The sequence below is a fragment of the Eurytemora carolleeae genome, unplaced genomic scaffold (genome assembly GCF_000591075.1).
Source record: "Eurytemora carolleeae unplaced genomic scaffold, Eaff_2.0 scaffold1016, whole genome shotgun sequence".
Lineage (NCBI taxonomy): Eukaryota > Metazoa > Arthropoda > Copepoda > Calanoida > Temoridae > Eurytemora > Eurytemora carolleeae.
In genome coordinates, this window is record NW_019396901.1 from 3,121 (window position 1) to 16,644 (window position 13,524).

The window sequence follows — 13,524 nt, forward strand, 5'->3', positions numbered from 1 at the left end:
CCCGCTGGAGTTAAAATCTCCAACATTTATTAAATGACTTCATACGCACAGTTGTTACAATACCTTTGAACATCTGGAGAATATGTAAACAACAAAATCAAGATTTGGTTTGGTTTGCCAGGGTGTGGAGCGTACATCATGCTAGCAGGGGGGGGGGGGGGTGAGGGTGCGCCATAAGGGTGGAGATGTAAATTAAATTAATTATCGTAGAAATATCGTAGAGCTAAAAACATGTTTGTACTCAAGCTTAATGAATATTAGTCTTATAAATATATGGACATGGTTAGTCTTGAGCTAGTCCCACTCCATATTTGTCTACTCTTACTTTAAACTATTTCCTGTGTGCCCCCCTCCCCCCCAGTCCCTTCACCCCAACCATATATGGTTAAGGGGAGGGTAGATGTATGGGCCTGTGTGACCCTGACTGTAAAATTTGGATCTTGTGTTCTCCAATCCACCTGGGACCTTTATATAGTCCTAGGGGGGTTCTGGGGTACCCACCCGATCCAAATGAGGTCTAGACCTCCTTTTTAACCTATAAGCATGAGCCCAAGTGCTCAAACTGCTTGAATTCAAAGCCGAACAGGTGGATTCGGCCTTATTCTTGGGTTTAAATACAGGTGTTCAAGCCTTATTGTCTTCATGTAGTTTGATAGATAGATAGAGGTATTAATTTTAAAGTACAGTTATATCATATCGTTATCCTCTACGGAAAGATGGGGGGGGGGCGGCGCAATTTTGACGATGAGGATGAGAATGAGAATGAGAATGAGAATGAGAATGAGACCTTTTTTATCCCTCCCTCCCCATGGGGCCCGAGGGTGTGAGGAATGTCTAACAAATTATTCTAAAATATTTGTCAGCTCTAAATACTAAATATTTACATAGAAATCCAATAATTATTCAAAACCCAGACAAAGGTAAAACCGGGGTAAACAATACCACTCCCCCCCACACCAAATCACAAAAAAAAATATATATAACATTTTCTTAAACTAATTACTAATATATTGGAAGATATGAAATCTTATGAAATCTTTATCAAAATTCTGATAAAAATATATACAAAAAGCACTCAATTTTAATTATTTTTTTAAATTAATAGTCAACAATATATTTATGCCCCCCTCCTACTTTGTACTTCTTAGCCTAAACCAAATGAGTTATGACTCATTTGTAAAATATGAGTCAGATTATATGTTTTTAGGTCGCCCCCCCCCCCCTCTCACAATCTTAGGTTTTGCCCCCCTCCCATAAGCTTTAGCTAAACATTTAAACAATAGTTATCTACTATATGATGATTATAAAATAATTTTACTTCAAAAGAAAAAAAAAATTTATTGTTTTTTTTCTGTGAGACAATAATATGCATATGGCAAAGAAAATACCCAAATTTAATATTTTTGTTGAAATTTAAACCGCGCAACCTCTTACAAACTTACTCAGTATATGAGTCATCGTTAACTGTTTCTATACCAGGCCTTACTCCCTAATGATGAACCCTGTCCCTTTTGTACTTATTTGTGCTCGTATACAGGGGGATCCATACAATTGTGGAATAGGAAGACTACTTAGGTTATGATTTAAAAAAAATTATTTGTTTAAAAACATACTTTTACATTTTCTATTCATTTCTCCAAAGCAGCAAAATTTCAACATTTCAGCAATACTGAATAGAGTTTTGTTTTTAATCTTCATGACAGAAACAATCTCAAGAACTGACGAGGGTCAACTGAGCCCGAAATATATTTTAAATAAAATGTGGAACTAACAACTACTTTTTTCCCCTACGGAGGTTTGGTCCAACACCATCACCGAATTTTTAATACTGATAAGACTGTTAAAAGCTGCTTCTTTATTTTCTCATGAATATCTAGTTGCTGCTTCTGCTGAATTTGATGCTTTGCTGAGATCGACATTATTTTTACATTCCAGAGACGTGATATGTTAACTGTTTATAAACAGAGCTAAAAGGGACTGTACAGTGTACACGATATTTCCATTTATAAAGTGGTTCGTCACAGTGCTACCCTTTAAATCGTATTGTGAACAAAAATGGGGAAACCATTTTGAAAAATGTTAATTTTCTTCTTTTCATAAATCCGCAAGTCAATCTCATAGAGGAAATAATAAATTTGTGGCTGCAGTATCGTTGATTTATCAATCCGACCTACAAAAGTTGAGCATCCGACCTACTATAGTTGTGCATCCGACCTAATAATGTTGTGCATCCGACATAACTAAAGTTGTGCATCCGACCTACTAATGTTGTGCATCCGACCTACAGAAGAGTAACCAACTCTAAAAAACCGTGCAACCGAGCTACAGTAGGTCGGATACACAAAATTTTTTCAATTAAGTGTGTATCCGACCTACAGTACATCGGACCAACAGCAGCTTGTAGCTGTTGAAAAACCACGTGCGGTAAGGTCCGAAGTATCTTAGGACGGATGTAACGTTGGGCGGATGTAATTCAATCCACTCGTCTTCGTTTTATTTCACAAAATTAGATTATACAAACAATTATTCTCAAAACCACAGATTAATAAGATTTTGAGAGTAAACAATATTATACATTTAACACTTATTTTTACACAAATTGTTCAATTGTAATAATTTTACAGATACACGAAGATATTGTTTGAAAATGTTCGACACAGAAATAGTTATTGTTTCCTTCAGCATCGATTATCTGTTAAAATGTAAGACAAATGTTTTTAGTTTGCACTGAAAAAAATATCCAAATCAATTAAAGGCCCGTTTTAATGCCGACTCTGTTCTTCTTCATCCTCTATGGCAAAACACAAACACGCATCTTCATAAAAAAACATTTCTGTCATTGGAAAATGCACGTGCGTACTGCACACTCTAATAATTTTGCAAAGAACAGAACTGACTATATTAAGTTACAGTTCATGCAGGATTGAACATGAATTCATGTAAAGAGAAAACACACTTTTTAAAAGCAGGGGGGGAATCAATTTGCTAGCTCTTACATTTTTTTGACACTTTTAATTGGGATAAGAATACCCCTGCACAGTGGAGCAACTAGGGGGGGGGGCGAATCGAGTTTCGCATCCCCCTCTTGCCCCCCCCTCCTCACTTGACTCTAGCATGATCATGATTGTGGACCATCTTTTTATCAAATTTTGCCAATAAAGAAAAAATACCAAGATTTTCTCGTTTTTGACTGAAAGAAAGTCAGTCATTCTTAATTTATCCTCTAAGAAAACCTGTTCATATGTTGCTTCTCATGAGTATTACAATACATATATCATATAATGTTACACAAAACCTGACAACCCAGGAAGAATAACAAAAAATGTAATTAGGATTATATCAGACTAATTAGGACTTATGCAGACTATAGGAGGAAAACAGGGTAAGCCCCTTACAGGCAAACAAGGACAGTGAGGGACTTCGATCAGAAAGACTTTCATGGCTTATGGACAGATAAAATATATAGTCAAGTACTGCCAAGAACTTCTTAATACTTGGTACTGCACAGATCTACGATCTAGTGAATATGACTTATCCAGGGACTAACAGACACTAAAAAATACATAAAAAGACACTATAAGAACCGATTTTTTTGGCGCTTCGAGCACACATGTTTAATTTACTAATGTCGTTAATTTTAAAGCTGTTGGAAGTATATTTTTTTTTTACCACAAGAACAAGCCATGGATATTATAAGTATTGGTATATTATTGAACACAGAGCCAACCCTTCAACAATCAAAAAGTAATATTTTTTTACTTCAAATCCTGAATTCGCAGCGTTTTATAAATTCCTGAGTTGTTCTAAATCATGTTTACCAGATTATAAAAACCATCAACTCTGAATGTGGCTTGTCTTGTATAATTTGTTACAGAGTATTTTGGATTTTACGCGCATTTTCCTCAATCTCCTAAAATGTTGCCTTCCCCCCTCCCCCAATTGGACTAAAGGGCCTTATCCCACCCCCTCAGAACACTTAAAATGTGAAGGTGTTCAAAATTAAAACGTTAAAATAAAAATAAACTAGAGCCAAAAAAACTTGCCGAGCAACGATTGTTTGAGTACATTTAGGGGTTGTAGATATTGGCATCTAATCTTTGAGGCAAATATTACAAACCCTTTTAGGGCTAACATCATGCCTTTTGCTTGGTTCTTATTTGCGCCAGTTTTTAAGCGCTATAAAGTAAATTGTGTTGGGCATATATTTGACAGGCACCCTCGCCCACGCTAGCAATATTATTCAGTACACTTTCAGACAACTTAAAGAGACCCTCACCCACCCTAGCAATATTATTTAGTATACTATCAGAGAACTTAAAGGGATCCTCACCTACACTAGCAATATTATTCAGTATACTATCAGACAACTTAAAGAGACCCTCACCCACGCTAGCAATATTATTTAGTATACTGTCAGACAACCTAAAGGGACCCTCACCCACCCTAGCAATATTATTCAGTATACTGTCAGACAACTTAAAGAGACCCTCACCCACGCTAGCAATATTGTTCAGTAAACTGTCAGACAACATAAAGAGACCCTTACCCACGCTAGCAATATTATTCAGTTTACTGTCAGACAACTTAAAGGGACCTTCGCCCACGCTAGCAATATTATTCAGAATACTGTCAGACAAATTTCAGACGAGTTTATCTTCATATTGTTTGTCAGAAAACGTTGGAAGATGGCGATGTGAATTGTACATGCCTCTCTACAAATGAACGGTTACTTGAAATTACGCCCACCATCCCCTTTAAAATGTACGCTTTCAAGTAAAAAACTAAAAACACTAAAATTATGTACAATACGCACAACAATGAGATCAAAGTTAGACTTTTTTCATTCTCTGAGTTTGAAGTTCAGAAAAAAAAATTGGACATTTTCTCAAAAAATACTCTATTTATTTGAATACAAATTGAGATTTCCATTTTTAGACTCCATCTCTCCTGTCTTGAAAGGTTCACAGATGAAATATCTGTCAGATTTGTAAACAGATTACGTCCCTTTAGGGTTTTCAGTTTTACTGTGATCTTTTGCAACAAATAGATAAAAAGTTCTTTAAGTGGGGGTTTTAAGATCTCTGTCTCATAAAACCGACCCGGTTTACTGCCTGTTCTAGTTACACATGCATGGTTTTAAGTGTTTGTAGGGTTTTATGGTTGTGTTATCTGTATGTGTATTCGAACAGTATTCAGAGAACGAAGAAACAGATATAAATCTTCTGGCAGCCCCCACCTTTATTAACCAATTAATGCGTAGGCGATCTGAAATAACAAATTTCATCTCGTTTTTATCTTGAAACTTCATCAAGGGGGGGATGATATCATCATTGTGCATTTAAAATATATGCTGTCATATCTATAAATTTCAATTAATGACGTCATTAAGTTAATGCCATCATGAATTACTATAATTAAGGGTATGCGCTACATTTCTGAAACGCAAATATGGACAGCCCATAAAGGGTTAAAATGGTGTAAAAGCGCTGAATAGGGTCTGGAATCAGCAATATCTAGTTCATATAACCAGCTTTAATAATTCCCGCCCTTTATTTTATACATACAAATTGCGTATTTTCGAGGATAAATTCTAATTTACCTATCCCCCCCCCTCACATGTTAAGTTTGTGGGAATAATTCGGAGGGCCCAGTACCTCTCCTTGCAGAACCCCTTTAAAATTTAAAATTATTACTCCACTCTTCATGGTTATATAATCTTTATGAGTTAATTACAGATAATAATACTGTTTTATGATGCTTTTTTTTGTAAGTTAAAACACTTTTAATTTCGCAAAAACACTTTAATTGTTAATTTTTTTGTTGCATTGCAGCATTGGAGAGTTTTGCAGGTGGGTTTTCAGTATAAACATTTTTAAATTAAAGAAAATGTTCCTAAAAGAAAAATGTCTTAAATTTGTTTTCCCTTTTCCTTATTTAAGAGTTACATATATATTTAGACGTACACGACACTAGGAGTTACATCCGGCAGTACAGGGGACCTCATTTCCCCTGTATCCACTCCCTCGATAGTAAGTCAAAAAAACGAGAAAAAAATTCAATATTTTTTAACGAAAAAAAAATTGAATAATGTTTGTTTTTGTTTTAGAGTGAATTTAACATCCCGAGGGTACGTTGTGATATGTGTTTAAAGATTAAGTATATGTGATGGGGTGTATGTTTAATCTTCAGTCATTTTGTAAACATGGTTACAAAGAATATACACCCTCAGCTTGCATGCTTGTTTTGTAACCCCATTTTCACAGAAAAAAAATTTAAAAATGAAGTTTTTTCGAATGTTTCTTAAATGAACAACATCTATACCAAACGAAAAATGTTTCAATTTGTACACATATGAAGCAAACAGAAATTCAGCTATTTATCCNAAAACCACCCTATGCTCCAAAACGCTTGTCCACCTTAAAATAAAACAAAAAAATTTTATTTATAAAGTTGAAAATTCTTCATTTTGTTTGCTTTGTATTTGATCAGTTGGTGAGGAAAAGTTTCTTGATGATTACAACATTTCTGTTGCGTACTTTGTTATCGTAGTTACATCTGCTTTCGTTTTACTTGTGTTGTAGCTTCTCCGTTTTGCTGCTTTATTCCATATTAATCCAAGTAATTTAAAGTGTTACACTGACTTTATAAGTAAATATAAACAATAACATTAAGATATCATTTGTATCGAAATTTTTTCAAAATTGTTTTGACTTCAATATGAAAAATATAAAAGTTAGTTTATCATTTGTCTAAATTTTAAGAAAAGTTCTTGAAATTACTTTTATATTTTTGCTTAACTTTTATTTGCTTTTTGCTTGTAGACAATTTTTGTAATAGATACTTTCGTTAGTATTAATTATTTCTACGCATCTTTTTTATTTTATTTTGCAGGCTTATTGCTATTTTTTTTTGATATTTTGAAAAATCTATATTTATTTTTTATATTTTTAGGCTGGGCGAAATGTTCGGGATCTCTTTGAAGATTTACGGGATGGACATAATTTACTTTCACTCTTGGAGGTCCTTTCAGGAGAAATATTGGTTAGTTATTTTTTATTTTAATTTTATTTTTTACCTTTTTTTTAAGTTATATTAATTTTTTAACAACTTTATGTGTTGTTTTTAATTTCTTATGGAATTTTTTTTCTAGAGAAATAAACATTTGTCTGATATTACAACTTTCTGTGTTTAGTTTAAACTTTAATATGGTGGCTCTTGATCTTCTAATCAGTAATTCTTTGCAACCTGATGGTGTTAACCTATTAAATTCCACTGTAACAAATAGTAAAAGGTTGACATATAAAAGGTTTACACCATCAGGTTGCAAAGATATATGGAAAACAAAATTATTATTTTAATGGAGAGATTATACATATTTTAACTTTTGATTTGTTTCAGCCGCGTGAGCGGGGTCGGATGAGATTCCATGCAATCCAGAATGTTGAGACGGCGTTAAGGTTTCTCCGATACAAGGAGATTAAACTTGTAAATATTCGTGGCGAGGATATAGTTGACGGAAACCCTAAGCTGACCCTCGGGCTCATCTGGACAATTATTCTACACTTCCAGGTAGGGAAATACAAATTGGGAAGTAAAAACTCGGGAAATAAATGTTATAGTTTTAAAGCAGCATATTTTACTAAAACAAATGTTATCATATGGCTTCAAATAATGTAATTTTAAATCTGGAACGGAAAGCAAATATAATGTTTTTAAATTTGATAAAATAGGCTGCCTAGAACTTATTTCAAGTTCAGATTTATCAAATAAATATTGAAGAGTTCAAAGAAATAAAAAATTCAAAAAATAGTGTTTAAAAGAAATGTTCGGATTAATTCAAAAGTTATTTATTAGACTTTTTACTTTCCTTCTAAATTAATTGACAATACAAAAAAATTAACTGAATGAAAACTAGCACTGCCTAAATCCCAAAAATCTTGACTTTTATAAATGCTACAAGAAAGCACAGCTTATAAAACGCACTGTTTTGTTTTAATATCACTAAAAGTACAACTCAGCTTACCAAGGGCGTATACAGAAATAAATCTAGGGGGGGGGGCGAGATTTGCGCAAAAATTTTTTTTGCCCCCCCCCCTAGGAGCTCCTAGGGGGGGGCAAAATTCGAACTGTAAATTCATAACACTTGGCTTCTGGGATATCAGGCATAAGTATAAGATACTTAAAAGGCACACATACAGTCCAAATAATTACCTTCTAAGCACTACTTTATCTCTCCTTCAAACAAAACTAGCAGAAAAAAACATTGTTTCTAAAAAATCGACATTTTATTTTATTATTGCAGAACCTTTACAAGTCTAGGGGGGGGGGGACTGCCCCCCATGCCCCCCCTGTATACGCCCTTGCAGCTTACAATTTTGAATTTTTATAAATTAGATTAAAAACCATCAAACTATACCATCTGTGTACGAATGGTTAAAATAATTATTATTTGTGCACGCAAATAGGCTGGCATAGCCGCCCAAGTTTATAATCAGGTAGAATATTCGTTTTATGTAGATTTTTGGAATGATTTTTGCCAAATCCACTTTATTTTATTGCAAATTCATGATGTAGAGTAAATTATGGCGCTAGTCGTTTAGCTACTGAGACTACAGAGACACCTGTTGCACGAATCTGGCATTAAACCTAAATCTTTTTAAAAAATTTGACAATGAATGTTAAAAAAGATTTATTACTTTTTTCTTTTATTCATTTCTTTCGTGTTTTTTAATGTGTTTTTTTGGTGTTTTCACATTTGATATGACTTTTGAATCATATGATTTTTAATCAGTTTCTAAACATGTTCTCCATACAACACTGTTTCTCTATACAAACACTGCACAATGCTAGACTATCAGAATTGAGTAAATCTGATCCAAAAATTGTAAGTTTTTTCTTTTTTACATTTTATATATTTGTATGGTAAATTTAGTATGTTCAAATTGAATTATGATTTTCAAAATTAAAAGTTTACATTTTTATTATTTTTTTCGATTACGTTCAGTGTGCAAATGGGCCAAGTGGTCTTAGGGGCATAAAAAATATGTACCTAGGAGCACAAATTAAGATTTTTTTCCAAAGATCAGCTAGGGGTTCCCTCTTGGATCTGAGGTTTATCAGTTCCCTTGAAAAAAAATTAAATCTCAATAAAACTCTTCGCTCATATAAATTTTAGCTGTAAGCTGGCCATCGGATCGACTAAATTTTTTGAGGAACCCCATGGGGGTAACAAAGACTAAAAATCGAAATTTTTTTTAAATCGAAATTTGTTTCAAAATTCGAAATTTAACGGGCAACGCCGGGCACTTTAGCCAGTTACATATATTTTAATTAAAATATACTTGTAAGCAAAGTATTAGATTTTTAGTTTTTTCCTTAAAATCCCAATCTAAGCCCTCGGAAGGAAATTGTTAAGATTACAAATAGTTGTAAACTTGTCCAAAAAAGCATTTTTACAAGTTTTTTCTCCTCTCATCTATAAAAACTAAACAAGGAAGTGTATTCCAAGCTCAGAAGATGTACATTGTACACTGTATAGTGAATACTGTGTTAAGTATATTCTTCGCATAAAGCTCAACAATATTCAGCCATCTTGTAGATGTCAATCATTTTTAAACCTTACCAAACCAAATATTCAGCTTTTTTGGCCAAACCAAAAATTTATCTGATTTTTACCAAACCAAACCTTCAGCTGATTCTAGCCAAACTTCAGATTTAGCTGATCCAAACCAAACCTTCAGCTGATTCAAACCACATCAAATATTCAGCTGATTCTAACCAAACCCAAAAATTCATCTGATTTCAACCAAATCAAATATTCAGCTGCTTATACCCAAACATGCAGCTGATTTTAACATAATAATCAGCTGATTTTAACCAAACCATACCTTCGGTTGATGTTTTTTAAACATATAGCTGATTCCAAACCAACCCTTAAGTTGATTTTGACCAAACATTTAGCGGATTTTATCCAAACCAAACCTTCCCTTCATTATACCCAAACAACCAGCTGATTTTAACTTTTAACTAAACCTTTTAAGACTAAAGCAAACTTAAACCTAAATTTAACTTTGAAAGGTTTGCAACCCATCTAATTTTATGATCTCATGTTATTCTTGAACACGACATCTATGGTCAGGTGTTATATCTAGGTACACATGGAACCACAGCCAAAGTTTCCGGTTTAGGTCGTCTTAAAGGGACTGTTTTTGTAATATCACGTGACCCTTAAGTTCAGGGTCCTATTCACAATTAAAGCATTGGAACCTTTCTATAAAGAAATCACATTGAAAGTTATCATTTTTCCTACAGAAAAAGGAGGATATCTTAATCAAAGGTTTAAAAGTTGCCGTTTAAGAAAACATGATAGAACAAGATAAAATATTCGTGAGTGAATATTTTTATTCCATTTTCTTGAAACAGGATTTTTTTTACAGTTAATCAATATGGATAACAGACCCATAATTTTAGGCATTTACTTTAAATTATGTTTTTTTTTCATAGTGTTTACGAGAAATTTATGATAGAGGTGTTTAACATTATTTTCCCCTACAGGAATTTAGGGCGTACACCTACTTAATGTACTCTGTCGATTTGGGACTTGGCAAAAAAATATGTGGGGGGGGGAGATGGGTGGGGCTTTTAAAGATAAATTAACTTTCCTTTATATTTCTGACAATCTATGACAAATGTAAAACATATTTGAAGAAACCTTAATGTTCTTTGAAAGCTAATTTTATTGTTTGAATTTGTTCTAGAAAATAATGGACCAATTCTGTAGGGGGCAGGTCTCGCAGCCCCCCCCCCTTTTGTTTTCGTGACTCCCCTTTCCTCGTATGAGATCACTGTTGCATGAGGGCGGGAAGAGAAAGCCCCGCCCCCACGCTTACGTCATTCTTGAAGATAATCCAACTGCTTGAGATATCCTTTACTAAACATCTTAATTAAAGAGAGGGGGGGGGGGGAGTTTCCTATCCAACATGTGGTGACAGATAAAAAATTATATTGAAGACGACTTTCCGCTGAAAAGTATGCAATCTTGAGCAAGTTATAAATCTAAATGAGAGCACTTATTATTGGAACTTAAAGAAAATGATACAATGTATTTAGCCGTTAGACTGAACAAGTATTGTTAACTGCACTTAACTTAATAGAAACTTCTGGTAAAAATGTGAAGGGGGGTAGATAGATAGATGGATAGTGAGCATTTACGATATAAATTGCACAATTTACTGTGTACACATCTCATACCACCTCAAGAATGAGCAATCGAGTTAATGTTTTTATTTTATGATTCAGCTAAATAAACACTAATAAAACATCTGCCAATAATGTATTAAACTTTTGCTTTTCTATTTTTCATGAACTTTTTAAGAAGAAAAATTAAAAAATATACAAGTACCGAACGGTTTTTAATAGGAATTATAAAAGCATCCAATTTTAATCTGAATCACGATTCCACATAAAGTTTGAAATAAGAATAATTTAAGATTGCATCTTCATTGATGTTTATTTTTATTGTTTCTATTTAAATATATTCTACTTAATATTTACCCGGTTTTAAAGATATTTCTTTTTTTTCCAACTTTGTTCTTCCTATTTTACTTTTTGTTATTTATATAATTTTGCAAATTTTTATATTTTTTTCGACCCTCCTCTTTTTTCACATGTCTTTCCTTATTTTATGTATATTCATATTGCGATGAAATTCCACTTTCCTTTAGCTCAAATAGATCATGAAGTACAATAGGTCTAGGGGGCAACAGAGAAATGAACCAATTATACACGACGTCACAAGTGTCAAATATATCAAGGAAAACGAAATTTTCTCACATTAGTTGACATGTTTTTCAAGATTAAATAAAAAGTGTAAAAACAAGATAAATTGCACTTATTTTACTGTAAGATAAGAACTTTATTAAAAAATTATCCTTTTGTCGGACACAAAAACTAAGTTGACACTTGTGACGTAAGAATATAGCTGTACTGAGAGTGTACACATTTCTACGTTGCCATCTAGAATCTATTAACTTTAGCTCACTGTGAACTAGACAGTAGGAGATGGTCAAACTTTTGCGACATTACAGGATGAGAGCAAACAATTATCTGGTTAAATATTAAAACTACATAACATTTTTGTTCTCCATTCTCCATAAGAAGAGTTTTGATTAATAAAATACAATATTTCAATCTTTACTTTAATCTAACGTAAGTTGTTCATAATATAATCCATCCCTTCTGTTTAAGCAGATTTGATAATGGCCTATGTGTTAAAACTATTCATGAGAATTCTGATGGAAAATTCAAATTCGGAACTTTGATGAAACATCGGTTCATTATCAAACCAAGGTTGGTTTATTATAATTCTGATAATTTAAACATCAGGAAAAATAATAATGATAATGATGCAAATTTTTGTTTCGTCGTTAAGTTCAGGGCGCGGATTTCAATTGTAAACAGAAAATGTAGAATTATAAACAAGGTTGAGAACGAAAATTAAATAATCAGCACTGATTTTGTTCGGCAACTTTTAGGGCTTGAAGAACCAGATGTGCCTTTCCACCCCCCCCCCTCTTTCGTTGGTTCCTCCCTACCCGTCTTTGGAGCTCTAAGTTTGGGTGTAGTTTGAACCCCACGCATCTGCGCGCACGCTGTTGCGTCACTGCCGCGTAGAATTCTGTGTTGTGGTGTTACAACAGTTGCTTTCTAGTAGTCATACAGTGTCAAGCGCAGTTCGTCTTAGGTTCATCTAAATACTTAATATCTTTTTGGAAGTTAAAGGGAAAGAAAATAATTCTGAATTAAAGGGAAAGGTCTAAGTAAACTGAAAAGGATTAGAATTTGAAGAAACAAGTTTGTAAGTATTTATTTGAACCTAGCTTTTTTAAAGGACGATGCAACAGTGATTAATCTGCATTTAGCAGAATTGTTTAAGTGTTGCAGCCTCTATTTATTGCACCATGCCGCCCCAGCCGGTGCGTGAGAGCTACCGTGTGACGGAGTCCAGGTCCAGCACCATGTCGAGCTTGATGTGCTGCACCAGCACTAGGTCACAGCAGGCGGTCAGCTACAAGGAGAACCAGAAGAAGTTTCTTTGGTTAGATCCGAATAGGTGGAGTGGGCAGAAAAAGGAGAAGGTAGCTTGATAAGATTGATAGACACCTCTGAGATATACAACTGGAAACAGAAGACGACGTTTAATGTTTTTGTCAAATTGTTTAATCAGTAGCTTCAAAATTAACTTATGTGCTTGTACAGTATACTGCACAATTGCTTCTTTTTTGTGTTAATTGGTCTAATTAAAATCATAAACTAAGTCTTAAAGTTTTCCTTTTCTAATTTTTTTGGGGTCCAACTTGATGCTAATATATTACATTTTAACCTCTTAAATGTTAGAATTATACACTTTAGAGGTCTCGTATGTTGAATGAATGTTGTTTTATGTGGAACTAATTTAATCTTATCAAATAATGTAAATCTGACTCAGAAAATGAAGGGGTAACATAATAATCAGCTGATTTTAAC

The 13,524-nt window shown here is 33.5% G+C and overlaps 1 protein-coding gene across 4 annotated transcripts in view; it reads left to right on the top strand.

The window, feature by feature from the left end:
* The first annotated feature begins 5,957 nt into the window (after positions 1–5,957).
* The window catches only part of LOC111709927 (dystonin), an 83,390-nt gene continuing 75,823 nt past the window's right edge, over positions 5,958–13,524 (top strand). For 2 of the 4 annotated variants that reach the window (XM_023483895.1, XM_023483893.1), the window contains exons 1-4: positions 5,959–6,029; positions 6,107–6,127; positions 6,952–7,041; positions 7,399–7,569. In XM_023483895.1, the coding sequence (XP_023339663.1) occupies positions 7,417–7,569 (153 nt within the window). In that variant the 5' untranslated portion in view covers positions 5,959–6,029; positions 6,107–6,127; positions 6,952–7,041; positions 7,399–7,416. Of the gene's footprint in view, positions 6,030–6,106; positions 6,128–6,951; positions 7,042–7,398; positions 7,570–12,650; positions 12,743–12,889; positions 13,137–13,524 lie in introns of those variants that run through there. The other 2 variants (XM_023483894.1, XM_023483892.1) reach the window with 2 other exon arrangements.